The sequence below is a fragment of the Corapipo altera genome, unplaced genomic scaffold (genome assembly GCF_003945725.1).
Source record: "Corapipo altera isolate COAL_440 unplaced genomic scaffold, ASM394572v1 22b, whole genome shotgun sequence".
Classification (NCBI taxonomy): Eukaryota; Metazoa; Chordata; class Aves; order Passeriformes; family Pipridae; genus Corapipo; species Corapipo altera.
Window position 1 is genome coordinate 24169534 of NW_020884876.1, and position 27387 is coordinate 24196920.

General features: G+C 34.8%; 1 protein-coding gene across 3 annotated transcripts in view; it reads right to left on the reverse strand.

The window, feature by feature from the left end:
* The window catches only part of GSTCD (glutathione S-transferase C-terminal domain containing), a 61624-nt gene that overhangs the window by 26753 nt on the left and 7484 nt on the right, over positions 1–27387 (reverse strand). For all 3 annotated transcript variants that reach the window (XM_027635558.1, XM_027635557.1, XM_027635559.1), the window contains exons 3-5: positions 26796–27257; positions 23331–23585; positions 22517–22610 (exon numbers count right to left, since the gene is read on the reverse strand). In XM_027635558.1, the coding sequence (XP_027491359.1) occupies positions 22517–22610; positions 23331–23585; positions 26796–27257 (811 nt within the window). The remainder of the gene's footprint in view (positions 1–22516; positions 22611–23330; positions 23586–26795; positions 27258–27387) is intronic.

Consider the following 27387-nt stretch of genomic DNA (forward strand, 5'->3'; position numbering starts at 1 on the left):
CAGCACTTACAGCTTCATCCTGTATAAATCTGCAGTTTATGAAGATTTTAGTAAATTCAATCAGATTTGCTGTATTAAATGAGCATCTCTGGTATTCATGTGGTTTACATTAGTCAAAAGGGCTGAAAAAACATTCAAGAGTTCAGAGGAAATATAAGAGTTACAGAACTCCATCATAAGCTTTTAATTCACTAATAGTAACTGCTTGACGACTTAATTGTTTTCCTTTCATTTCTTATTTTTCCAATTAATTTTCTAAGCAAAGTGGGGGCAGGAGAGAATCAAAATGAACTGCAGTTTATCATTAATTAAAGGAATTAATTGTCTTTGCTGTCTACAGTTTAAGTGAGTCACCAGCTTTGGATAAGTGCTCTTTTAACCTCTGATGTTGAAGGTCAGTATCTGCTTCTGCCATGTTACCAGTCTGCCACTGTAAATACTGATGATCAGCATTTAAGTTTGTATAACCTCCAGAGTTCACTCTATAATAAATAAACTTTTGTTGTAAGTAGTACACACGACAGATTAAAACCCCCAAACAACAACAACAAAACCATTTCAATTAGCATTTCTCTTTCCGTAGTCTTTTCCCTTCAGTGCTTTCTCATACCAGGGAGGCAAAATGAGTAAGCCACCACTGGCTGAGACAGCAGTCCTTCAGCCATAATTAAGTAACTGTTAAATAGTGCCTGCTGTGCAATTTTGCAGGTGGCATACCACAGCCATGTAGGGTTACTAAGTAGTCCTTTGATATGTTTACAGTGCTCTTGGTAACCAATTTGGGTCAGAACCAACAGGTATCTCAGCATTCTCAGCTTTGAGGAGTTCTGTAACTATGTAGAACCAGATCACTTGCTAATCAACGTTGCATTTACTATCACGAAAAAAACCCCAGGTTTTGTAAAAATATAAAGACAATCAGTCCTTTGGTACCCCTTCCACCTTTATAGCTGTCATAGACATTTATTCACACTAACAGAATCAGGGCACTTAGCGGAACGCTCCTGTTCAAAGCGCTCCTTTACGTTGTTGCCAGCTATCCAAAGCACCCATACAAATTCTGCCAAGTTAGGCAAAGCACAAATTGACTATAATCAGCACAAGCAAATTATGATGCAGTAGAGGACAACCCAATGAAATGAAAAGGATAAATGTCCACTCCTTTCCTTTTAATATATAAAAATAATGGTGGTATTATCTGGATCACACTACACAGTGATAATAACCCATTATGAACAAATGCTACTTTATTTCACCCTTTATGTCAGAAAGATTATGAAGTTAAACAATCCTGCCATCAACAGAAATTTTTCATGACAAGTCAAGAACATGCAGTGTGCAGACAATAACCTTTTACATCAAGTTTAGAAGAGAAAAATGAAATAAAATTTCAACATGTTTTAATGCATTTCTGAAAGATTACAAATGAAAAAGGTGGAAATGCCTCTCAATAGAACTGTCAGCTTATGCTATACAACACTTCACAAATAAATACATTCCTAGAAGATTTTCAGAACATGTATAAAATACCAGTTAGAGACAATTTGAGTGTATCAATTCGGAAAGCTGCCTGAAGATGGATTTTTTTTATTTTAGTTCTTGCTAATTCCAGTGTAAGATCACCTCAGAAACACTGCTGAAAAGCTAATTGTGCATACAGTTCTCCACTACATATATGCCTGACAAAAGAGCAAAAGAAGGTCTTCTCTTACTGATATTATAAGAAATAAAAGCTTGAGAAGGTTGTCAAAGGTTAACTTACTTTCCTGAAATACAAAGCAGAGTTGGATTTCTCAACTCAACCAAAATTGAGTTTCCAAGACAATAAATATATACAATTGGCACTTGTTGCCCAATCAATGGTTCCAATAACAAAAGGCTCCTTTTACTTGTATCTTAAGCAGCTTTTTGCTTTGTATTATTCTTACATAGTTTATGAAAGTAAGTAATCAGGAAAATCCATAAATCCCTTCAACCATCTTTGATACAGAGAACTGGATTTAAATGGAAAAAAAAGTTAATGAAACTGTAGCATAAGCTCAGTACTGCACTCCAGTTCCCCAGGCTCTACAAGTAAAAAGCATTAGGAAACAAAGACATGACTTCATTTGGCCCTTCCATAGCAAGGGACTTGGAACAGCTGCCTGCTAGACAAAGATCAGCATTTTCAGCTCAACTTTACACATCACTTCTGTTTACTGTACAAACGACAAGCATACTTAAGTCCATCTAACTAAACAGAAAGGTCATCCATAATCTTATCTCCAACACAAAAACTCAGTATTAATTAATTTAGAGGAGGAAATGAATGATGGTATCCTCTTCCTTTTCATGTTCTTCCTTTTCATTACTTTATTATACTTGAACAAAATTAGACAAACAGTTTTGAGGGGATGGAGAGAAACAGAAAAACTGTGTAGTGTGGACCAAAGTCATTCAAACAGCCTGCTGAATTTCTATAAATTGAAGCCAATAGAAATGAAAAATTATTAACTCTTTTCCAACAAAAATTAATCAACTCCGTCAACTAAACACTCAGGCTAAAGAAACATCTGCCTTCAGAAATTTAAAAAGAAAATATATCTCCCACTAATTGCCAGGAGGCAGGTTCATCAAAACATCTTCCTTTATGAAAAAACACACAACTAAACACAAGCAAATAGTAAAAACATGAGGTAGTTGAAGAGTAGTATAGAATAGAAACCTGAGATTTTTAAAAACCAGGCCATTATTTGTAGTGCAATATGTAGAAGATGGTCTCTGTCACCAACTTTATGTGCCAGTGTAATGTCAAAGGAGACAAAAAAGCTGGAAAACAATAAAAAAAACCCATAGCAACAAGTCATCACAGCAACATTTTTTTTGGATAAGACCTCTGGAGGCCATACTGCCCTTCTAGTGCAAAAACCATCTCAGTGTTCTTTTTTCTTCATCATCATCATCATCAGCTGTGGAGTTGTGGTACTGGAGGTCATACAGACACATTTACTCTGTCACCATCATAGTATCTGTGGCTACAGACCCCCTCACCATCTAATAAACTGTGATAGGGGATGTTCTAGTATTGAAAAAAAATGAATAGCTTATGGACTTTATAGAAGTACCTGTCTAAGAAATGCCTCAGTAGTGCATCTGCTAGGCAGTGCCTCAGCTAGTAGTTCTTAAACATAAAATCTATTCTAATATTTACAAGCATACATATTTCTGATAAACGACTGCAGGAATGCTTCACATCATTTACAAATGAGGACACTAAAATCACTACATAAAAGTGCAAAATTGAAGATATTATTTTTGAAATTATTTAACTTTTTAAAATGTACATATACAAAACTTAAGCCACTTTAGCATCACTTCCTCCTTAAAATTTCTTCTTTTATATATATAATGTAGAATTAATAGGTTTTTATTTTCTCAGGCAAGCAAGCACAGTCATTAGTGCTCATTACTATTCTAACCAAATCAAGAACCACTGCTGCTAGAAAGATGAGAATATAAACGACTCAGTATACCAAGCTCAATAACACTCACACTATCAAGACTAATAAAGAACCCAGACCAGTAGCAAAACAAGATATACAAAGATTCTATACTGCAAGGGTTGTTTGGTATATTTGAACAAAGTTTGCCTGTCACACATGTCCACACACAAACGGGGCTTAAGCAAACGCTGAAGCTCAGACAGCAATGCAGTCACCTTCTTCAGAGTGGGATTAATAGTTTGCATGTTTTGTTAAACTCCACACAGAAAAATCTGCAAGATTCCTACTGCATCCCATTCTACGTACACTCTACGCACTGACAGCCAGCATGATTTTTCTGCACTTGTAACTGTGTGGGGAATTGAGAAGGAAATATGCCAATAACACCAGTCTCAAAGAAATCAAGGCTCCTCTAAGTAGCTAAAAGGAACTGAGAAACGTAGGGATCCTTCACCTTTGCATGGACCCACCTTTGAGAGCAAGGAACATGCACACTCCTGCTGATAGTTCTGACACAGATGTTCTGCAGATGCTTGAGCCCTCATAGACCCAGAGAGCAAAGTAAGCATTCGGAGAAGAGCGAGCTGTGGGGGTACTGACGTTGTGCACAGTTTCGCCTTGAGGCCAAAGACACAAAACTGTTTTGACAGTAACTAATACAGCATAGCACAAAGCCTAACCTACAGTGAAAAGGGCCATCAGTCAGATCAATAGTGTTATACAAATACAATCCTTAAAATGGATGCTTCTGGTTTAAGAGTGGGATTGTTTGGGGGCTATTTGATGGGATTATTTTATTTAGATGAAACCACTTCTTGAGTAAACCAAGCTGAAAAGACACAAAGCTAGAACAAGCATCTTTGTATTAAAAAATTATATTGTAATTACAGGGAAAAGATTTTATTACAACAGAACAAAAATCTCCCTATGCACGAGTATCAGAGTATCCATTAATTAATTAGTACCAAGTTGAAAATACTTCAGAAAATTAACTTCAAAAAAATTCGTTGAGCACTGTGCTCAGTCCCTCTCGGACACACAACAAAATTAAATCCAATGGAAAATTAATGCAGTAGGCAACACTCTACTATGCAGCATATTTGTGATATAAAACTGAAAAAATACATTAAGATTCTTAACATTTATTTCTTTGGCACTGTGTATACTGCACAGTAGCAGACCTAACTGAGTCACCCTAACGTAAAATAAAGCTGTGATTCTACTGGAACTCTTGCTGCTCAGTTTTTACACATGACCTCAACAGGACTATTTCTATCCTGAAACAAGGTACACATTGGTACACAATGAGGAAGAGTAAGCTCTAACAGCCACCGTAAAAATTAAATTTACTGAATTAAAAACAAAACCAAAAGGAAGTTTCCTTATGCCTACTTAAGTAACTTGAGAAACAAGTATTTCCTGATGGCATTTATTAAAATTAACAACTTACACAAAAAAAGTTCTACATTCATAAAGTGTCTTGAACTAGATATGACATATTTTCTAATTATTAGAGATTAATTTATCCTTGCAGGACCTTCAGAAAAAAATATACCACAAAATCTGCTCATCTCTCCAATAGCAAAATCACATAAACCTGCATGTTTTGAACTTGACTCAAAACCAGGTGAAGTGGAATCTACAAACTACTACCATGTTTTGCAGAAAGATACTGCAGATTTTCAGCCCCACTATTTGCCATTGCAACAGCTACAAACCTATCTTTATATAAAATTTTTGATTTATGGGTCAAATAGGAGCTCGACATTGATAATCTTTGCCATATGTTTTACTTGCTCCCTATAAGTGAAAATCAACTGTGACTGTAATCTTCATGCCACAGTTAAAAATATACAGAGATGTAAAATGCATGTATTAACCACAAACAAGAAGAAAATGGGGGGCACAAGCACAGAAGGAATGATCCAACCTTTGTTTACAAAACAATTAAGATCCAAAATGTCAAGACAGCTTGATTGAAGGAATGATTTATTTTCTGCACCACGTCCTACCTAACATCATACAAATAAGTTACAGAGCTTGTAATGCCAATATACATCAAGTGAGATCACAAGTGGGCCAGAGCATCCTGTAACAAGCACAAGCAGAGGAATGTCAAGTACGTGCTGCAGATAAGATGGAAAGTAATCCATTTGGCAGATGTTTCTGAATAGCATAGAACAGAGGATTAAGAAGCGTTCTGTCTCAGCTCAGATGGGTTTTTTGGGAGTTTGTTTTTATAGAAACAGATTATTTTAATTAAGAAATCATTTCCAGTCTTTCAAAAATGATAAGAGTATACTGAAAAAATAACGGCAATGCTTCAAAAAAATTGTACAGCAATAGACTCAGCTAAAAAAATAATTTAGAGAACACAGGGACACTAACAATTTTGAAAGATGGCTATATATCCATTTATGTTGGCTTTCATATTCCTGAATATTCAGGATTAGCCCACATAGAAAAGCTATACAGTTACTTTATGGCTAAAGTAAAGGGCCAAATCACCTACAAGAATAAACTCAGAAGCTGTTCAAGAGTAAACAGTCTTTCTTAGCCCTTCATTCTAAAAGTAACATAAAAAAGAAAATTACTCTAAACCTCCGAGTTACAAGACTTTTCGCAGTACTTGCTTATAGCTTCATCTTTCCATTATAAGAAGAAGGAAACATATCCATATATACTAATCCATAAATATAATTATTTTAAAAGATGTCATAAATATCCTACAATACACTTTTAGACTAAAAATACATTCTTGCTACTTGCTTAATATGACACCACCCAGGTCAGTAACAGGTTTCTGGATTATAGGTAAATTAGGCCTGGAAATCCCAACTCATTGTTTTGGAAACCATTAAAATTATTATCAGGACTCCACAGTCTTCAAAAAGCAAGGCATAAATTCTTATATGTGTGTTATTATAAAGATAGATCTATAAATTCCAATATTACATAGTTGTACGTTTCAGATTAAGCTATTTACCAAATTTATTTGGGCTGCCCATGTCTCCCTGGATTTTCCTCTTTCCCTGAAACTTTAAAGATGAAAAATTGGGAGAGGAAAAATTATTCTAAAACCAGTTAAATCCCACATTTCAGCCCAGCTACAATATTCAGAGTCCAGCATGATTAAAATGTGTTCATTCTTACATTATTACACATCATATCTAAACTTTCAGTTTTGTTTGAGGAGAAAAAGATGGGTAATTGGCTTGCATGCTAACATGGAAGCCGGGTTTCAGCTATTTCTTATTTCTCCTGTGGACCTTCTCAGGCACATCAGCTAAGCCCAGTGCCTCTGCTGTTATGTCCCATGTCACGAGTCAGCTCTGAATTTTAACATCTGAGAAGCTGTAAATTACATACCACCGTAATAGCAGCAACATAAACATCTACGATTAAAAGGATACAACTGAAAGTGTTCCACTTCTGGAAGAAACTTGTGAAAGAGAGCTATGTTGGAAAAGAACAACCAAGGAACAATCACGCTGCAACAATGCACTCATCACCACAAATTTTAAAGGTACAGACAATTAAAGTATTTCAGAGGCTGAAATACAAGGGGGGAAAAACATACAACAATTTGATTATAAAAAGCAAACAGGAAAAGAGATTGAGATGAGCATTACGTGTGCTTTCTTGTGGTGTTTTTTACTTTATTTTTAGTGTCAACATATGCTAAAAGACTAAACATATATTAATCCACCTCCTTCTGTTCTGCAATCTCTTCCTCCTTCTTCTACTAAAAACCACTAAATACTACTAGGTCAAATACAATCAGGATTTTCTGAAAAACAGAAGTCAGTAATAAGAAATGTTAAAAATATACAGTCCTGTGATTATATTAATTGAATATGTACAGACATATCCAGGTAATTGGCTTGCAAATAATTGCAACTACCTGGATAAAGACAGAACTAAGACTTGATGTCATAATACCTACAATTTGGTTCAAAAGAAAAAACAAAACCAAAAAATAAAACCCCTTAGTACGACCTTGAGTTTCCTTATTTACTGATTTACAGTAAATTTACTGATCAAAAATGCAGTCTTCTCAATGAAATTATTTCAATATCAGTCATAGTACTGAATTATTCTCAAAAGAAACAAAACAGTACATTGGTTTTACATTAGTCCAGACTTGGGCTGAAAATGTTTTCAGAGTTTGTGGGAAACAAATTTGATAGTAATGAAATGGTGTAATGGACAGACTTATCATACAACCTTTCTGATGTTCAATATGAGAAGTGAAGTTCATATTAGAACTGAGATACCCATAACTCTCTGTTACACTCTATATCCTTATCTTTTCTTCCTCAGGAAATTACTTTGGAAATTAACCAAGTGGCGGAATAAGACAACCCTAGGAAGAACAAGGGACAGATTCTCCTGGAAACAAGTTCTGGGACAAGGATTCTAAATACAGGTACACACAGCTTTAAGCAAAAGGAAGGATTCAAGATCAGGTGGAAGCTAAACAAGTTATTAAATCATGCTTGTGTGCTACTGCTACTGGACCAAAATTGAAGGTTCCTCATATGGCAAAGCATTGATTCAATATCCCCCTGGGGACTCAAATAACAGTTCTAATTCCACCCCCCTCCACCCCTCTTTTTTTTTTTTTTTTTTTTACATTTATCTTGTGCTGAAACAGCTTTAATTTAGCCAACGTTCTCTCTACAGCACTGTTTTCAAGCCAAGTCAGGTTTCAGGTGTCCTTTCACGACTAGCACAGCAGTATCTAAGCACAAGTTCCAAACTGTGTGCTAATTTGTCGCAGATACAGTAGCATGCCAATGTCTAATTCAGATTAGACTTGTACTGTAAAGAGATCTGGCAGTAAGGCCATTGCTTATGTTGTTAAATTGAAGTGCTAAAAGAATACAAGCAACAGGGAAACCTCGGCCTTAGAACTCTGCAGACCAATAGATGACTACTATGATAAGAAAACTCAAACAGTTTTGTAACAGTAATATGAAGCTTGTTAAAAGTAAAACTAGTAATTCTGTCTGTAATAGTTGAGAAGGTCTAAAGAATTAAAGTTAAAAAAAGCCCAAATCATCAACTTAAAATATTAAAAACATTAGAAATTTATCCATATTAATGTCAAATTTGTCATTTAAGTCCAAAAAATTTACCTTATGCAGCAAGTCTGGTTTCTCAAACTTAACTATATATATTTGATACCCTGGCTGATTTTTCATGTTACTACTTCTAAACAAAGATTTAACTACATCCTTTGCCCTGCATGAGGGGGAAATGAGCTACAAACACCAAATCCCTAGTTACATTATTGAAACATACAAGTAGTTTCTGTTGATGATACAGAAACATCAGAATTAGATAAATAAATAAAATTTCAAGCAAAATACACCCATTATTACTGTAAGACACAATAGAAATATGAGGTATTCATAGGTATTATATCTACAAATTGACTTATTTCTTTCACAAAGTTAGTAAATATGGCACAAGTAACAGCACTGTCTTCTTTCCTAAAGACACCAGTTAATTAAATTCCGCTGAACTTGTACTGAAACACATGTACCATCCAGTATTCAACATGAAATGCCAGCTCATGAAAGTCCGTCACACATACCAATATTTCCCCATGTCTTAAGTGAGGAAGGATAGGGAAAGAAAGCCAGTTTCCATATGCAGTCCTGAACATCACACATCCAGCCTAGAACCATTTACAACCTGATCTGACGTTCAGTGCAGCCTTAAAAATATCAAGTACAAAGTTTAGGACAGCAAGGAGTGTTTGTATAAAACAGAGAGAGGTTTAAGAGTGCATTTTTACTTTTGTTCAGTATACTCTAGTTCCTAACAAATGAAATTCTGCAGAAGACACGCAATGCAACCAAGAGCCAAGATAAGAACTTTGTCCACTTGAGCTTCAGGGAAGCACCCAGAACAGTTTATACTGGTAAGAAGTATCTTACTCTTTAGGGTGTGGGGATGTTCTTTTTTTTCTTATGTCTTGTCTCTAAAAATGCAAGAACACACAAAAGATCTGCAAATGGGATATTCAAAAGCATTTAAACAGACTTAAGAGCACTTCACCAATTAGACACATTAGAAAGTTCCAGGTAGGGTGTGTTGATGGAGTGACTACAAGAATAATACCTCAACTGGTCTGCTCTCAGTAGTTACATAAGCCATTTAAACATCCACACAAAGACCAACATCTCTGTGACAGACCTGCAAAAGTTTTAAAGCACACACTGAAATAAAATAAAATAAAAGCATCATATCTCTCTCCATTGTATCTTGATTTTTAGGTCAATGTTCCAAACTAAGAGGGGACAAATTTTATTACTTCAGATTAGGTTTAACTGATTTTAATTCTGAGATTATTCTCCAGTTCTACACTTACAAAATAATTCTGTGAACAGATGAATTTCCTACTTGCCTTTGCTCTTCAATACTTTGAAAGCTTTAAAGGATGTGAATTCCTTTTGATATTGCTATAGTAGGATGCCAGAAATTTGACATGAGACATGCACCAAAAATTAACTTTTTAGAAGCATTTCCAGACCATCTGGAGAAAATGCATTTCAAGCACAAAATAATGAATACCACCTTCATTAAAACACTAAACGTACAGTAATCTGGCCTTTCCTTTGTGCAATTAAAAGCTTTGAAAGTATCAAGCTATTCAGAATAGATTACAAATCATTCTTAACAAAGTAATTTTACCTTATTTTTTTAACACTACTAAGTTTATGGGGTTTTTTTCCTAAACACAGCAGTGCTGTCTTCCTTGAAACTGCTGATTAGATGAACAACTGTGCATAAAAACTCACTGTCAGGAAGAGCCAAAGTAAAACTCCTAACCTTACCCAATGTAAAATTGTATCCAAATCAAGTAATGCATTCATGGTTCTTAGCACGGATATCTAAAAAACAGTGGAAGTGCAGATGGAAGCCATAAGTAACTTCAAGACACAGAAAAATTCTTCCCTAACTCATATTTTGTCACAAGTGATTTACGGATTGGAAACAAATTCTGTACCTCAACTCTGCACAAAAATCTGGGTAATCACAAACTCTGGAAACAACCAGTAGCCTGAGCAATAACTTCTTAAGGATATTAAATACTAAGTAAGAGAGATGAATAGAGTTTCAATAATCAAGTAAAACAAGAAACTCTGAATATAGAATACAGCTTGAATTATTTTTTCACAAATAATCTAACGGGTTCTCCAAAGACCATTACAAAACAAAAAAAATTAAATCATCTATGAAGCATTTCTACTTCCAGCAAGTTCTCTTCTACTTCCCTCACAAATAAGTAAGAAATAATGCTTTAAAGAACTTATTTCCACAACAAAATATGTGTGTCAATAAACTTAAGTGAGAACATTATATAAATTTATTTGAAGGGTTTGCAGCATTTTGTTACCGAGGAAGAGGAGAAAGAGACGCATTCAGGCTCAGTTTCATTTGTTTTTTAGGCTGCAGTCTTTTCTGTGCTCAAGTACAGAAATTATACCTTCCTTCTTACATTTAGCTAATCTTCTGATCTTAACTTCTGTGTAATTTCCCAGCGACTATATTTTTGAAAGCAAGATTACATCAGGAAGAGAAGTCATAAGAGGTTCAATTAAGAGAGAGAATCTTTTGTGACTTGTTTCTGGCATTCATTTTCAAACTTTTGTTTAGGCTAGACAGCTCTTCACATTCTGACTACTTTCCTCACTTCCTAATGAAGAGGGTCACATATTCTTATGCGCTCACTGTGTTCCTACAAAACAAAAAATTAGTAAATTACTAGTTAGTTGCTTTACATCCTTTCATTTGTCTATTTTTTCTTCTAACATATTAAATAAATTATTTCCCTTTCCAATGAATTCCAGCCATAACCCAACCTTCAAAGCTACCATGTTTTTTAATTAACAAAACATTGGCCCTTGAACTACGGCAGGCTTTATTGATCAACTAAAAAAAAAAAATATTTAATCCCTTGCATAAATCTTCTCATGTTGTTACTTGTAAGCCAGGAAAAAATTGCTGGAAATTTCCATTAAGCTCCTCATTTTCTTACAAATATCTTCTCAGTATTATTCCTTTATCCCAAAGAATATAAAACTCCAGCAGAAGTTGAGCTGATCAACTTTCTCCCTCCCTCACTTTCTGCTCAGCTGTTACATCTTTTCTTAGACTTGAAAACATCCAAGGCAGAAGGTGTTTACATAGCACCTAGCAGAACAGACTCTACAATTTTTGCTTTTAGGTGTATTCTAACGCAATCTAATACATCAACTGTTAAATCATCAACTCTAATTTGAAGAGTTAAAAAAAATGCTGTAAATCACTTTTTCCAAAAGGTCATCCCAAAGTTTGGGATTAGAGGTTACTGAGCTGAGAATTGCCATTTAAAAAGCACCTTTCTCTTGGGTGACCCCTTAGTCACAGAGTACAGCTCCATCCATCCAAGTACCGCTCCACATCCAAAGACATTCTGCTGCCCTCCTGTGGCCTGTGAAGATTTTAACCTTCAGAAGTCACACACGAGTTCAGTGGTGAAAGAGCTAAGAAAAAATTCTCATTCTGCTCTTGAAAGACAGATTGCACAGCTCAACATTACACTTTGAAGAAAGTAAAAAAGTCAAAATGCTGTTGCAGAGGTATTGAAGGTCTCTTGATGCCTCTCTTTAAAAGGTCTGCTTCGACTTTGTAGCAGAAACACAGAGAACTCACTTAACAGTTGAGCTGATAAATTTAAAACTCAGCCATCTCTCAATTACAGTGGGTACAAAACAACGATGTAAGTGACCTATAAAAATACTGCAAAGAAAAGTAAAAAAAAATCCCTAACTTTAAGTCTTTGAGTTCATTATGCTACATAACTATGTGAATTATGAATCCCCCTATCCTGGCAAGTGGCAAATGGACAACACACAAAAGACCTAAAGGACACAAGCTGTACAACCAATCATCGATGTAGCTGGGATTTAAATCTAATGAGAAAACTTAAAGAACAACCTTCAAGTAAGCAGAGAAGACATTTTATGGCTAGAAATACCAGAATATTGAAGCAGATTAAGTACCTCTTTTGCTACAGAAGATCAGTTTAAATCATACAGCAACTGGAAATACTAAGACATTAGTATATTCTGGGAAAAAATTATGAAAACTAATGTCATCAAAATTTGACTTTTTATCAAATAGCATATTCAGAATATTTGGAGACACATGGGTGTTAACTCCTTCTCCTCCTAAATCTTTCTAATTAATAGAAGTATGATAATACATATGGAATTAATTACTATAACATTTAATTAAAATATTTAGAAAGTTAATACATCTTTCAAAAAGTGAAATATTGCCCAAATAGAGGTAAAAGTAATCTCTTTCACTTCTGTATGTGGAAACAGGACAGGATTTCTTTACACATCCTTAGAATTTTTTAGATGGTATCCAAAAGTTTTTAAAGGAATTTATATTTCAAAACCAGGACATCATTACAAAAGCATGATAAAAGATTAGGTGCATACAGAATTAAAACTGGATGAGGTACAAAAATAAATAGGCTGGAACTTTGAACACCTGATACACTTAGTTGGAAAGTTCACATCTGCTAGTGCAAAGAGCGAAACTCCTGGAACAGGCATTTAGCTCTTCCTCACAGTGGCAGACAAAGTCAATTCTGACCACACCACAGGCAAGCAAGAGAACATTAACAAAATCCACAGAATTCCTCCATCTAATTAACTGTTTATATTTCGCTGAAACGGGTAAATTTTTTGACAACTAGTTATTCAGCTGCCATGAGGACCTTCTGAGGGCCTGCAGTAGGCACAAAAAGGAGAAAGAAATGCGTCATCACTGTGTTCTCTATGAAGCGACACTTTGTATCACAGCATCACTCCTGAGTACATCTTATTGACTATTAAAGGAGATAAATTTCTATATAATTCCTCTTCCCTTGAAATACACTGATTTTGAGCCAGGTTCAGCAGAAAATGTCATTTTGAATCACGTTAATCATCTGTCCTGGATTTTTGCTGGACATTGTTCCAAACCATAATTGCTAGAATGGATCATCATTCCTTCATTCCTTAGTAGTAATATTCCAATGACCTGCACCTCTACACTGTGGAGTACTAAGGACAAACTTAATCTCTAAACCTCTGGCTTAAGAGATAAATAATACAACTTTGGGGCTCTGCTATCCCATGAACAAGGAATATAGAAATTTAAAAGAGAGAAAGAAACTAGTAAAGTCCACTACAATGATATCAGGAGGAAAAGAAAGATTAAATAGTTCAAATGAAACAAAGACCAGAGTTACACAGCAGGCTATTTAACATTCATTAAAGATTTCTGATTAAGATATGGAAAATTAATTTAACAATTCTGTTAAAAAATATCTCTAGGCATCTACGAGTTAGTGGTTTTGGGTCTTATGTCTTTCCATGTGTTTGAGAATTTTAGAGACAAAAGAAGAAAAAAACCCTCATAGTCTAACGAATAAAACTACTTTTTCTCTCTAGGGCAGATCACACTCAAACTCCATCTAGATACAGTCAGTTTAGGCCAATGACTGTCAAGTGTAGACACTTCATAAAAGTTCACTCTGGATTAATCAAGAACATGCTTCAATTTAACTGTCAGACCTAAGACTACTGCGAATTCACAAAAACTAATCATTAAGAATTGCCTTCAGCACCGAAATCATAAATCTGTAAAACATTTCAACTGGCAAGTGCAGTATTTAATTTTAATCTTTATCTATGTTCAGAAAACAAACACAAACCACAACAGCACTAAAAAAAGCATACATTGAACTTTATATACTGTATTTTACAAAACAAATCTCTCAGAAACCTAATAAACTCACAATTAACAAGGACTTGTGAACTGTAAAATCATACCTCTAGGAATTAGACTTCATCAAACCCTAAACTCCTGTTGTAGGGGATATTCAATATGAAGCATTAAGGCTTCAGAAATTCTCTGAGGGCTTACACTTATTCCACAAAGCAAGGCACTAAAAACAAATGTGACATTTTTCAGTATGATTATCAGTCTTGTGAAAGTCCATCAATCACCCTCACCACAACAATATTTTACAGAATAGGCCAAACACCAAGGAGAATGTGTCTTAACTGAATCAAAATGCAGCTGTTAGAACTTGGTATTATTCTAGTATGATTTTCAAAAACACTAGCAACTGTTGTTTTTCCTTTGCAGATTTTGAGTATTTCAGAGGCTGTAAGCATGTAATTTAGATCAAACTATCACAAAAAAATGCAACAGACTTCAAGCAAACATAAATGTACTGAACTCGTATCCCTCATAATGCATAAGCACTGATTTCATGAGGCATAGAAACCATCTATGTTTTCAAAGAGAAGTATTCATTTTAGTAAAACATTGTGCCTAAAAATCATTATTCATACTAATTTAACTTAGTCATATAATAGCTTTGCCTTCTATCTCCAAATATGCATCTTAAAAATATAAAATAATTAATTCCCTTCTCTTGTTGTGCTTGGTAACTAAGACAATCACAAATGAAAAATGGAGGAAGAGCACAGAGCAGGAGAAACAGTGTGCCTTGTCATGGATGAGTTATCTGGTTTGGTGGCATGTCTAAGTTATTACTTCCAGCTACGCATAAAGAATTTTTTGTCCAAAAATTAGTAATTGCATTCAAACTTCCACCAAAATTGTCCTCAGGCCAACTGTGCAATCTTATATTCCTGAACAGTCAAAAGATCCAAAGAAGTCACATATGAAATCTGAAGTTTTTCAAGAATCCTCAACGAGCCATGTAAAAGAAGAGTGAAATCAAAGTAATAAACTTCCATTGTCTTATATTTATCACCTCAAACACCCATGTTATCTATACTGAAAAATAAGCATTTTCCTTTCTCTTTGTTACTGAAAATTATTTACCTCTCAAGTGTTTATCAAGAATATGAGGCAACCTGACTCTATTGCCATCACAAGTTTTTCCAGATCTTGAACTGCAAAATATAATACACGCATAAATGTGGTTTAAACTTATTTAAATGAGTGCAGCAAAACTGTAACTTTAAGGAGATAATGAGAAGCAGCTTCAGTTGAGTTTCCCTTGGATTGTTACCCATGTGGCTTGCAGGCAAAGAGCTGTCTGATATGGAAAAATCAGTTGAAGAAGAAGGATGAGTTCCTGCTTCAGGATGCCTGAGATACTGAAATAGGCTAAAAAAACTCTTGAAAAAAAAAATCTTCAAAGTCTTTTAAAAAGTTCTGACAGGCTTGAAAGGGAAATAGAGAACTTTAAAGTGTTTCTTTTAACTCTTTTTGTTTTACAGAATAAATGACTGTCTGGATCTAATTTTAAAAAATACAGTTGCTTTTAATATTTAAAGTAAAACACGTAATTTGCATCTCTTGATTAGCAAAAATGTTAATAAACTATCAGATTCCCTAAACCAGCTGTGATTTTTAAGCACCATGTATTCTCAACTCAGAAAGTCTCTCAAGTCTAAATATTCAAAAGATAATACAAACATAAAAAGCAGAACAAAATAAAATACCAATGACCTATCCTCACAAAACAATCCTAGAAACAACTTGAATATATTGAATCAATTTTGACAAAAATGTCTTATCATATAACTGCATCTAATACAGCATTTATTCCACAGTTATTATGTTAGTCAGTTCTATGAGCAATTTCAAACAACTTTAACATGGACACCAAGTCACAAACTTGTGTGTAATTATCTTCTAACCAATATATGGTTAGAAGATAATTACATCATTAAGTGCTGTTCCTTTAATTAAAACTAATTTTATTTATGATGAGGGTTAGAAAATTTTCAAAATTTTCTTCTTTCCCTGTTGAGAGGCCACACTATATTAAAGTATCCTTTACTTAATACCAGTTCTGGAAACTGAAGCTAACACTGATCCTTCAGGGTTGTTGTCTGGTACGCCACTAAGACTGTTTAATCCAGTTAATTCCACAGAACTGTAACACTGTTCTGTGTTATTGTTCCAGCCTGTGTTATTCAAAGGTACTTCAGTTTTGAAGACGTTTCTAAACTATAAGTGTAAACTTTGTTTTATTCTTGTTGGTCCACCTGATAAGTTTAACAGAAGTTCTTTTTAAAAACTGGTATCCTTCCTAAATTATTCTTTCACTTTACAATATCTAACTTCATCTAGTTTATCTAGATTAAGTCTACAATATCTATTTTTATCTAGTTTAATCTCCATTCTGGAGAACTAAAGTCATAATGTGAACCTGCTACTCTTCCTTCAACCAGGTATCTTTTTAACATTAATATTCAAGCAATTACAAACTCAGTTTATAGCCAGAATCATATAGGAGACAGGTACAGATGATCATACCATCTATCTAGCTTTAAAATGTATGAACTGATGAGTTTAAAAGAGTGTTACTGATATAAAGAAACAGTACAGAGGTATTACTAGATGAGTATTTCAGATCCTGAACAGATAAAAGAAAATAAGAGTTATCGGGAAAGGCGGGAGGGTAAGAGGAGCTGGGGAGAGTTTGAGGACCTGAGAAGTCATTTTACAAAACAACACCCTATTAAACAGGTAAATGAATTTTAAAAATAGCCTCACAACTACTTGTATATTTAGACTTCAAAGAAAGACAAGAGACCTTATCTCAACTGTAGACAAATCAGCTGATGCCTTAATTCATAAGTTATGCACACTAGAAGAACAAATTCTCAGTTGACATAAATTATTTAGAAAAAGAAGACAACAGAAAGGCAGCTTTTTCAATATTATATATCTCTATTTCCTGAATGCTGCTTCCTTCCACCTCCCCTCCAAAGAGAAAAAAAAAAAAAACAAACTCATATTTACAGTATAGTATTAATGATTCTGTGGCTTATAAATCAAGGTAACAAGTCTTCACAACAATGATTTAAGGGACAACCTTTTCACTGAAAGTAGATGTTGGGCTTTCCAAATTTTGTCTCATTTTAAAAGCTAAGCATTCTAAAAACCTAGCAACTTTCTCAAAAGTCTGGAGACTGGAATGCAAATAAGGGGCATGCATCAGTCAGGGTATCATTTTATTCAGGTCAACCTTTCTGTGACAGCTTTACACAGCAATTTAATTTGGCCATCAACTTGCTGCTGATCACAAAGCAAGGATAAATCAAACAAACTTGATCAGAGTCATTCTGTCTTCAGCTAGGCAAGGATGCATTGCCTTGCAGTGGATTAACACCCTTTCCTATGTGCTGGACACAGAACATGTAAGGCCTTTCCATCTTCCATATGGGCTTTTTAAAATTTGTACATAGAAAATTTCACCTCCACAAGTCAAAACACTTGTCCCAGTCAATTCAATACTAGGAATCCATTTCACACTAAAAATACTGAAGCGTGTTATATACTTGACATGATTCACTGGGAACTGTATTTATATACAAACCATTGAATTTGTTTAAAACCATAAAGTAAAAGGGCTACATGTGTTCCATTGATTGATAAGAGCAAGCTGCATTAGTAAAATGCAATCACTTATTTTGATCTAACTTTATTTATCTGCCTACAGTTTTTTAAACAGACTTCCTTCACCTCAAAGTCTTCACACATTTTGTAACTGACCCCTCTATCTCCTACTGTGCAAGCACAGTGGTCTTTCCAGTTTCACCTGACAGTAAGTCATAGTTCAGCTAAGGAGATCTTTTTCTGACCTACTAAATGCCTTCATTAAGAAAAAAATATTTTCATGAGGAAGAGAGCATCATCTACAAGCTCACAGAATGTAGTTTCCTACTTGCCACATTCATTCTGTGAGCAGTTTCTTTGGAAAGAATAGCATAAATTTGTTCACAATTAACCACTACCTTCATAAGTAAACAGCACCACATGCATACTGTCAGTCTACGTGGTTAATTTCAGAACGAGATACTATAAATGAAAAACATAAACTGCTTAACAAGTACTTCAACTCGTGAGAAAAGAAGTAAGGGTTTGTGAAACTGAGGGACAGTTATTTCTCATTCTTGAATTTCACATCGGTAAATAAAAAGCTGTTTTAGAGAAAAAAATAGATTCCTGTGGAAAAAAAAATCTTTCTTCTTTGTTTCACAATGAACACAATGTTTGATGAAAAAACATGACAGTACCAAAGAGTCTATATATCATCAGAATAATAATGCAGTGACAAGGGTTATCACTGTCCAACCCCACACTGACACACTTTCCCACCCCCTTTAATGTGCTTTGGGTGAGCCTAAAGGAAGCACCCCTAATCATAACCAGCCAAACTGATCTTAATATCCATAAAGTCTTTGCAGCTGGTAGGAAACTAACCTGAAGACAATGAATGATTTCAAACACTTAGGACCAGGAACACAAGTGAAGACTGAAGTTACAAAAAGGATTAAAAACCCTCTTTCTACTGCTGCCTGTGAAACCACAGAAAAGATGTTGCATTTCTTTACTGCTCACAAATCTAATTAAATATAATCCCCTCTTTCCCAGACGTCACATTTAATCAGCAGTAGCACACTGTTTCCATTCATTATTATTTCAACAAGCACCTCTTCCCAAAATTTCAGCCACTGCCTTGCCAGGGAAAAAGGTGAAAACACTTTCTATAACGACATACATCGTGCAATTATTTCCTTGTACTGATGTATCTCATTTTCCTTCTGTCTCATTTTCTCTGTCTCTCTTTCCCTCCTTTCCTGTGACCACCTATATTTACATATTCTGACCTGCCACCCTCTTTTTATTGTTTGTACATATTGACAACAACATGTACCTTTACTTCTATGGAAAACTCAACACAACCAAGTACTGAGTTTGGTTAGAACTTTTGGATTGTGCCTACTGTCAACTGAAGTATTTTTTGCAAGGAAGTATTTCAATAAATATATTAATGGCATACAAGTATTTGCCTCTAACATAATTTAGAAATTCTTTTGAGATTTTACACAAATTATTTTTTCAATATCAAGATATATATTTAGCCAGACAGACTTGATTTGTGTGCTTGGGGATAAGTCTTTACACACTACGTGATTTGGAAGAAACAACAAAGTGCTGAGGCATTTTGACTTCTCTATTTAATAAACAATAACAACATATTTCTGACCTAAACATAGATTTGGAAAAATAAAGTACTGGCCAAGTTTTTTATGCAGTCAACTAGAAGAGAAAACAGCATTTACAATACATTTTTAAATAGATGAAATATTTTGTGTTAGATTCCTTTAAAATGGGAAAGTTTGTAAGAACGACTCAACGACTACAATATCCTAGAACATCAACAGTTACAGAAGGCATGAAGATACCATACAACGGGATATATTCTTTCAAATACAGTCCAGATGCTCATAGATTCATGTCTCAATACACACAACTGTACAAGCCATACATTTTGGAAGTAACAGCAGAAATTTAAAAAGTTGGCGGATATCTAAAATGTAAACATGACTCCACTTTGGTCAATCACATACCTTTTATAAACTGGATCAGGACTAGAACTAACAGAGGTTTGTACATGGAAGTGGTTCAAAGCTGCACCAAGGAAGGTATAGACTGGACATTAGGAAGCATTTCATTACTGAGAGGGTGGTCAAAGAAAGAAAGAGGCTTCCTAGAGAGGTGGTGATGCCTCAGGCCTGCCAGTTTAAGAGGCATTTGGGCAATGCCTTAACAACCACCTAATTTAACTTGATCAGCCCTGACGTGGTATGGCAGTTGGCCTTGGCAATCATTACAGGTCCCTTCAAACTGAAATAGTCTATTCTATTCTATCTCATTCTGTTTCAGAAATATGACTAAGCAAATGAAATGCAAGTCATGATGTGAAAATCTTTAGGTTTGGAACAGTAAATAATCCTCATCAAAAAAACTGAACCATCTTAAATGTATAATCTAAATAATACGTTAAAACTGCAATCATCTGTAATTCTTTTCTGTAGTAAATAGCTGTGACAGCAAGGTGGTCTAATTAGACTTACAGAGTAAATCATTCAATCCCAGAACTTCTACATACATATAACACAAATTGTGAGCAAAGAAAGTATACCACGCATGCTATTAAATTAAGATTCGCTGGCAAATTAAATTTACTGTGGATTAAAAAAAAAGGGAGTTTTTAACTGAAACATTCTCTACTTTGTCTATCAACGTTAGTTAAGAGGAAATTTATTTACCAGTTACAGGGGTAATCTGTTTGAAAGCTTGAATTGCATTTCTCAGATCCAGTTTAAAACCCTGAGAGAACCAGTGACTATTTTCTGAGCATGCCAGGTAGGATTTAGTAGTAAAATATTGAGAATTCAATTGATATAACAATGATTAGGCTGCAGTAGGAAAAGAATTACGAAACAGAGAACAGTAGCACTTAGAACAGCAGAGGCAAGTATGCAGATGTATCCAACTGAAAAGTAAAATCAATTTTCATATCAGGAAATGTCTTTTTGTCCTGTGTGACTCTGTTGCTTCCAGACTAAATGGACAACCATTTGAAGTTTCCCTAAATCAGAAAATGGCATCAGCATTATTGTGATCTTGAGTGAAGGAAGCCAAAATCTCTCTCTCAGCACCTTGTTAAGCTAGCAAAACTTCCCAAAAAATGTACTGAAAATCAATTTCATAGATCAATGTCATTAGTAACCATTTCAGGAAACATGAAGAAAAGAGAAAGCAAGCAGGAAACACAGGCAGGAAACAGTAGAAGCTGAGTTTTCTTCACAGTCTAACCAAGTCCAAGAGCCTCCTCACAACAAAAGATTTCCAAATATATATTCATTATGTGGTTTTGTATGTTATGCATCTTTTTCACAATTTTCTTTCAAACAGAATAGATCTTGACAAAAGTATGAACTAAAACTTTAGCCCAAACCCTGAACATTGGAAAGGAGCAAAAATGTTCATTCACTTCTGACAAAATACTGGAACTTGTCACAGAAATTCAAGACAAATAATCTTCCCAAGCATTTCAACAGACTACAAAGGCTATTTTAACATAAGAAATAAATCCAAAACATCCACATAAGTCTGAAGAAGCATGATGTAACATAGACAGAAGCAAATCTAAGTTTGGTTTGGTTTTGTTTGTTGGTTTTTTTTTCCATGCTAAAGGAAAGAATCTATAACTAAAGTGGGGTGTGCAACATCCCAGTAAACATTTCTCTCAGGACAAAGTCAGAGGAAAGCAGTGTTAGAAGGATGGACACTTTCTATAAAATATAAATCTACTAATGGTACACATGTGAGTTTTGTCACAGCTTTGTGAACTACACACAGATCCAAACCAGAGGAAATAAACTTGAAATTTTACCTTATTTTTACAGCTTTTATATCATAGACAAGAATACATGATTGTATTCAGTTAGTTAATTTTGAGTTATTTTTTGTAAATGTATAGCTCTTCACTAACTTCTTACTGTCTGGCAGCATGGATAAGACATTTCAGAGGACATTCTACAGCATGGTGGAAGAGGTATTCAATATTCACAACAGTGATGAAAACAATAAATGTGATAAATCAGGGGGGTTTTTTTCTGTAGAACCACAGCCCTTGGGCAACAGAACTGCCCTGCAATCCAGCAAAGCAAACTGCCCCTATAGGGCAGGGAAAAGTGCCACTCAGTATGTAGCTACCAAACTTTGCTAATTACTATTATTTTCATCACAATAAAATCATCATCATCATGCTGCTTTGGGAGACACAGTCCATGTACAACTTTTGTGCCAATGACATTAACATCATGTAGTTTACTATTCTAGGTATAAAGAAAAGCTTAAGAAAGCAGGAAACAGTGGAGGAAAATATGGTTCAGAATTCAAGGTCAATTTTTTGTTCCCAGTTTGGTCATCAGCTGTTGATGACCTGTGAGGGAAGTCCTGTCACCATGTGTCAGAAACAGACTGAATTTTACAACAGATTTAAAATTGCTTACCTGTTCCACAGAGCTCTGAAACACGTTGAAAATCTACATATTTTCCTAGGAAACAGTTAAATGGCTTCACCAGAAGAAGGCACTGTTAAATATGCACACGTACATAAAACCCCTTACCTTCCCCAGGATTGACTGCAGATGGTAGACTGGTCCAGTCTAGGGTCCAGTTGGGGCACGGATGTGGAAAAAACTTTGCTTCAATTCCATTTTCCTACATGAAATTAAGAAAAAAATAAGTTAAGACCCTGATCCTTTACCACTAAAGTTGGTATCAAAATTCTCACTGAATTTAATGGCATCAGATCAACAACAACACCTTCAGCCTAACTGAAACTAAATAGGCAGATGACTCTACATTATATGAAAGTCAAATTATATGAGATTCAAATCATGTATTTCTCTCATTTTCACAAGAAAGTCCTGTTAATTTTTTAGGAAATGCTGTCAACCTCTATGCAAAAAATACTGAGAGTTATGGAACATGATGGACAGTTTTCTTTAACAAAAGTCATTAGAGTTCCCAGATGTTCAAAGTTCTAACAAATAGCAAAAAAAAACCAAACAGAAAGAGTTGTATAATGAAGTCAAACATAAAAGCAACAGGGTTTTTTGTCATCCTTTACATGAATATCTTTAAAAGATGAATACAATATGAAAATGTAAACAAAAAGTTACTTTGATTATTCTGAATTATTGACAGGGCTTCCAGCAGTCCTATCTTTCCTCAATTCCTGAATTGATCAAATATCAGAAAAGAAAGAAAAAGTAAAATCAATTCTAAGTCAATGCATATCAGATATAAGAAAAGTAAGATGTATTAAACTGCTCAAGGCTGTCAGAATTAGCTTCTACAATTCCAATAAAATTTTACTTACTACAAATCAAGCAGAATATTGCTACTAAAGATAACTCATTAAAAAGCTTAAATTACCATTAATTTAGTCATAGTTGGCCTTGGACCACCTATAAAATGACTGTCTTCGTTCTCCTCTTCTAACTCATCAGGAACTGAAGAGAAGTCCTGTGCCTGTTCCTCTGGAGCAGACATCAACTCTGGAAGCTGGAGAAGCTCCATATTGCATTTGCCAGCAGCTTTCTTTACTCCAGGTACTTCTTGAACTCTTCGATACCAAGTGGATATCAGTGGTAAATTTACCAGGTTTCTGCCTTGCTTCTTGCTGGAAACCTAAAAAAATAAAATGGGAGGGTTTCTTCCTACAAGCCACTAGAAGGCATGAACTACAGAAGTGAGCTCAGCTCCATGCCAGGCCTGTGTATTCATAGTATGATGGTAATAAAACTGCAGGTGGAATTGCCAGTTGGCCATTTAGACTTTATCTGCAATCCCTGTTAGCTTAATAGGATGAAAAGATTTACATGACCAATGTTATTCATAATTTCAATCAGTAACAAAAAAGCTCAATTTAAATAATGTTCTTAACTGCATGCCATTTCCTAACATAGGAATGATTCATTTTGGTTGGCAGTCAGAGAAAAAAACCCAGTGCAGTAATTTGCCATGAATACTGAACTCTAAGCAAGACCATCTGAATGTTGTTCTTTCCCACAAGTAGCCTGAAGTTCTTAAAAGCTCATCCACCAACAGCTGTTTTGCTGGGATCTGCAAGCCTGAAATACCTTACACTATGTGGCAACAGTAAAACAGAAACAGGCATACATTATCCTCCTTCTTTACTAAAGTCTTTTCACTACATCTGCAACTTTTTCTAGTAGTAGTGAATCAAATTTATTTCTTTTTTTTTAAAGTCATGTATTTATTCAGACTTTTTACAATCTTAATTACATATTTTATACAATAATGGTAACCAGTATATTTCTTTTGTGAATTAAGTGTATATGATTATGAGTTGATGTGGCCTTTAATAGAAATTAGAATTTTAAGTGTAAAAAATAAAATAAAAAATTTCTTTAGTAAGAATATGTTGCACATATTAAAAAAATTACACCACATCACAATTTACATGAAGTCCAGTTACTTTTAAAAAGGATGCATTTGATGAAATTAAATCACTTTCTTTAGATTCCCAAATTTTTCAAAACAGTGAAGATCGTCCTCTTAACAGGAGAGGTTGTGAAGTCTCCATCCTTCGAAACACACTCAAAACATGACTGGACATGATCCTGGGCTCTAGCTGACCCTTCTTTAAGCAGGGGGGTTAGACAAGATGAGCTTAATTATTCCAAGCTGAACTACTTTGTGATGGTGTGCCTGCTTTAAACATAAAATTAAAAATCACGATTACAGGAAAAGGCAGAAAAGGCCACGCAAAACCAGCATTCTTCCACGTACCTGTCCGCAGTATGGAAGTAGAAATTGGTAAAGAACACTTGAAATGACGTGAAATTTCAAGCAGCTCTCTTGCATGCTGTGTTTATAACATGCTTAGGATAATCAAAAGTAATTAGCAATAGCTAAAGGAGCAAAGGAAGGATGAACTGTGTGATTTTAGCATCTAATTTAATACCCTAATAGTAACACAGGCAAAGATACAATAATTCAGTTAAGGAAGAAGTCTTTTGGAAAGCAATTCTAAGAGGCATTGTTACACTTGTTATCAAGTGTTCTAAATTGTATTTTAAAAACTGAAGAGTGGTGTCTGCCAGATGAAGAACTGAGTTTCTGTTACATTTTTATTAATTTTCAACAGTTACAACTAATAGAAAGTGTACCAAAGCTAACCTTAGGAAGATAACTGAATTGGAACGAGGTAATGAAAAACAACTCTTCAGCTTCATTATCTTACTTTTGGTAATTATAACTACAATCAGCTAGTCAAGTCCGCTCACATTTATGGTGTGTTACTTTCCAGACACACACTCACTGAAGACTTCATTATTATTCACACCTTTAAATCAATGGAAATGCAACTATTGTGATTTCTTTAAACACAATCCAGGAAGTCCAGCTATACAAGTGACAAATAACACTTTAATATGGAATTAAACTCTGGCACTTCCATCGAGAGCAATTTCAACTCACTGCTTGCAAGAAGCTTTCAGATGCATGTTATTCAATTTCAATGATAACTGTAGGAATCAAGGTATAATTTCTTAGAAAATGATCACTTATCAGAGAAGAGAAATAAAGTAACATTACCTGAGAGCTCTTGTAATTCAGATAAAAATGAAACTGAAAGCCAGGTTTTTAGGGCAATCCTTGGCATGATCTACACAAGTGTATTATAAAATATATAGTTCATAAGCTACTGAGCAGGGCTTAAGGGTCACACATACAAAGTAAATAAATACATCATTCTCAGCTGCTCACAGCACATCTACAGAACAATCTCAATTGCATTGCTGAAATCAATTAAGCATCTGATCCAAAAATCTTCTCATGCCCAGCATCAGTAAATTAAAAAATTACTATAAAAAGTTATGGTCTTCTTATTTAAAAAAGTCTTGGAAAAACAAAGATGGAAATACTTCAAAGATTTTTAAATAGTAGAAAAGCATTTTGTCTTAATACTTTTGTTTAGTATCATCCATGCAGAAGTTGCCGTTCATCTTCAGTTACGTGATTCACAAAACAAACAAAGCAGAGGTGAATTAAGAACCATTTCTGTAAAATAATTCATCATCCTAATTCAGAGGCAGTCATATTAACCTACTTCTGGACTCCAATATTGCTATCATCAATCCACTGAGGATTATGATATTGGCTAAAGAAGTTATAAAGTGGATGTTTATCACATTATTAATGTTTGATAGTCCCTATCTTGATTTTAGAGATTGTTTCTCTCAATCTGACTAGCAGCATCTTCTCCAGGAATTCCCTTTGTTTTCAAACACCATAAGGCAAATTTGGCAAAGCAACTTGCAAAATCAAAATGTCAATACCAACCTCACTCAGAGCTCTTCCTGGCAAGAGACACCAGTGTAGCTACAAATCTCATAGCATAACTGCAGGAATGCTGGTAGCAGGCAAATTCACTGTATCATTTCATTGTAATGGGAAATAAAGACATAGCTGTCATTTCCTTAAATCATTCCTGTGTATATCCTTATAAAACTAAGTACACAGATTGTGCTGAGCAAGATTCTTGCACAGTCTTGCCACAGAAGTTTTTCCCACTCTAGAATTGGTTTTGAAGTTGAGCTCAAGTCACTTGTACCAGTATTCTAAAATTACTATTTTCTGGGCAACTTGGTACCAAAATATTTCAGTATAATATTTTAACAGTTAATGGTGTTTACTAAGTAATCTCACTAATCCCTGTTTTTTGTGTTTGTACAAAAACAAAGACATATCCTCTGTTTTGGGTAAAGGTCACACTGTAAATGCCATAATACATTTTAAATAACATATTTTACAACTTTCGAGTTCTTAAAAAACATACACACTAGTTAATATTTGCAGAATTTGTCATCTTACCAAGAACTGATGGATGCATGGCAATAGCACTATATCTGCCACAGTAAAATAAAGCCCTTCTGCAAAGATGTGGTCCAAGAGCGGAAGGTCAGAAGTTTTTGTTCTCCTGATGTGGGAGGCCTCTCTGTTGACTGCATCTGATGCTTCCTGGACAAGTAGCTTGGAGAAAGCTACACTCAGTTCCAAACTTGGGGGTGGATGCTCATGCACTTCCCCTGCTTTTAATTCCCTTTCTGCTTCTTCACCAAGTATGGGCACTGCAGCCTTGGCACCTGCCTTCTGCTGTTGAAGTTTTTGCCTACGAATTTTGTCATCATTATGTACTCGGACAGGTTCTCCAAGCTTCCTTTCAAACTGTAAAATGTCAGGAGGAATAGCCTGACAGCGCTCAGGAGATGCCGTCAAAAACCTTTCCACAGCCAGAGGAATGCTGATCTCACAAAGTCTGGTCCACTGGCTAACCTGTCAAATAAATTTATGTAATTAATGTCTCTACAGAAAGAGAAACAAAATCCAGGATAGATTTTTGTTCACTTTAAGGAAAGAAATTCCAGATTTCTTTGTTAATCTTAGAAACTCAGATATTCTCTAT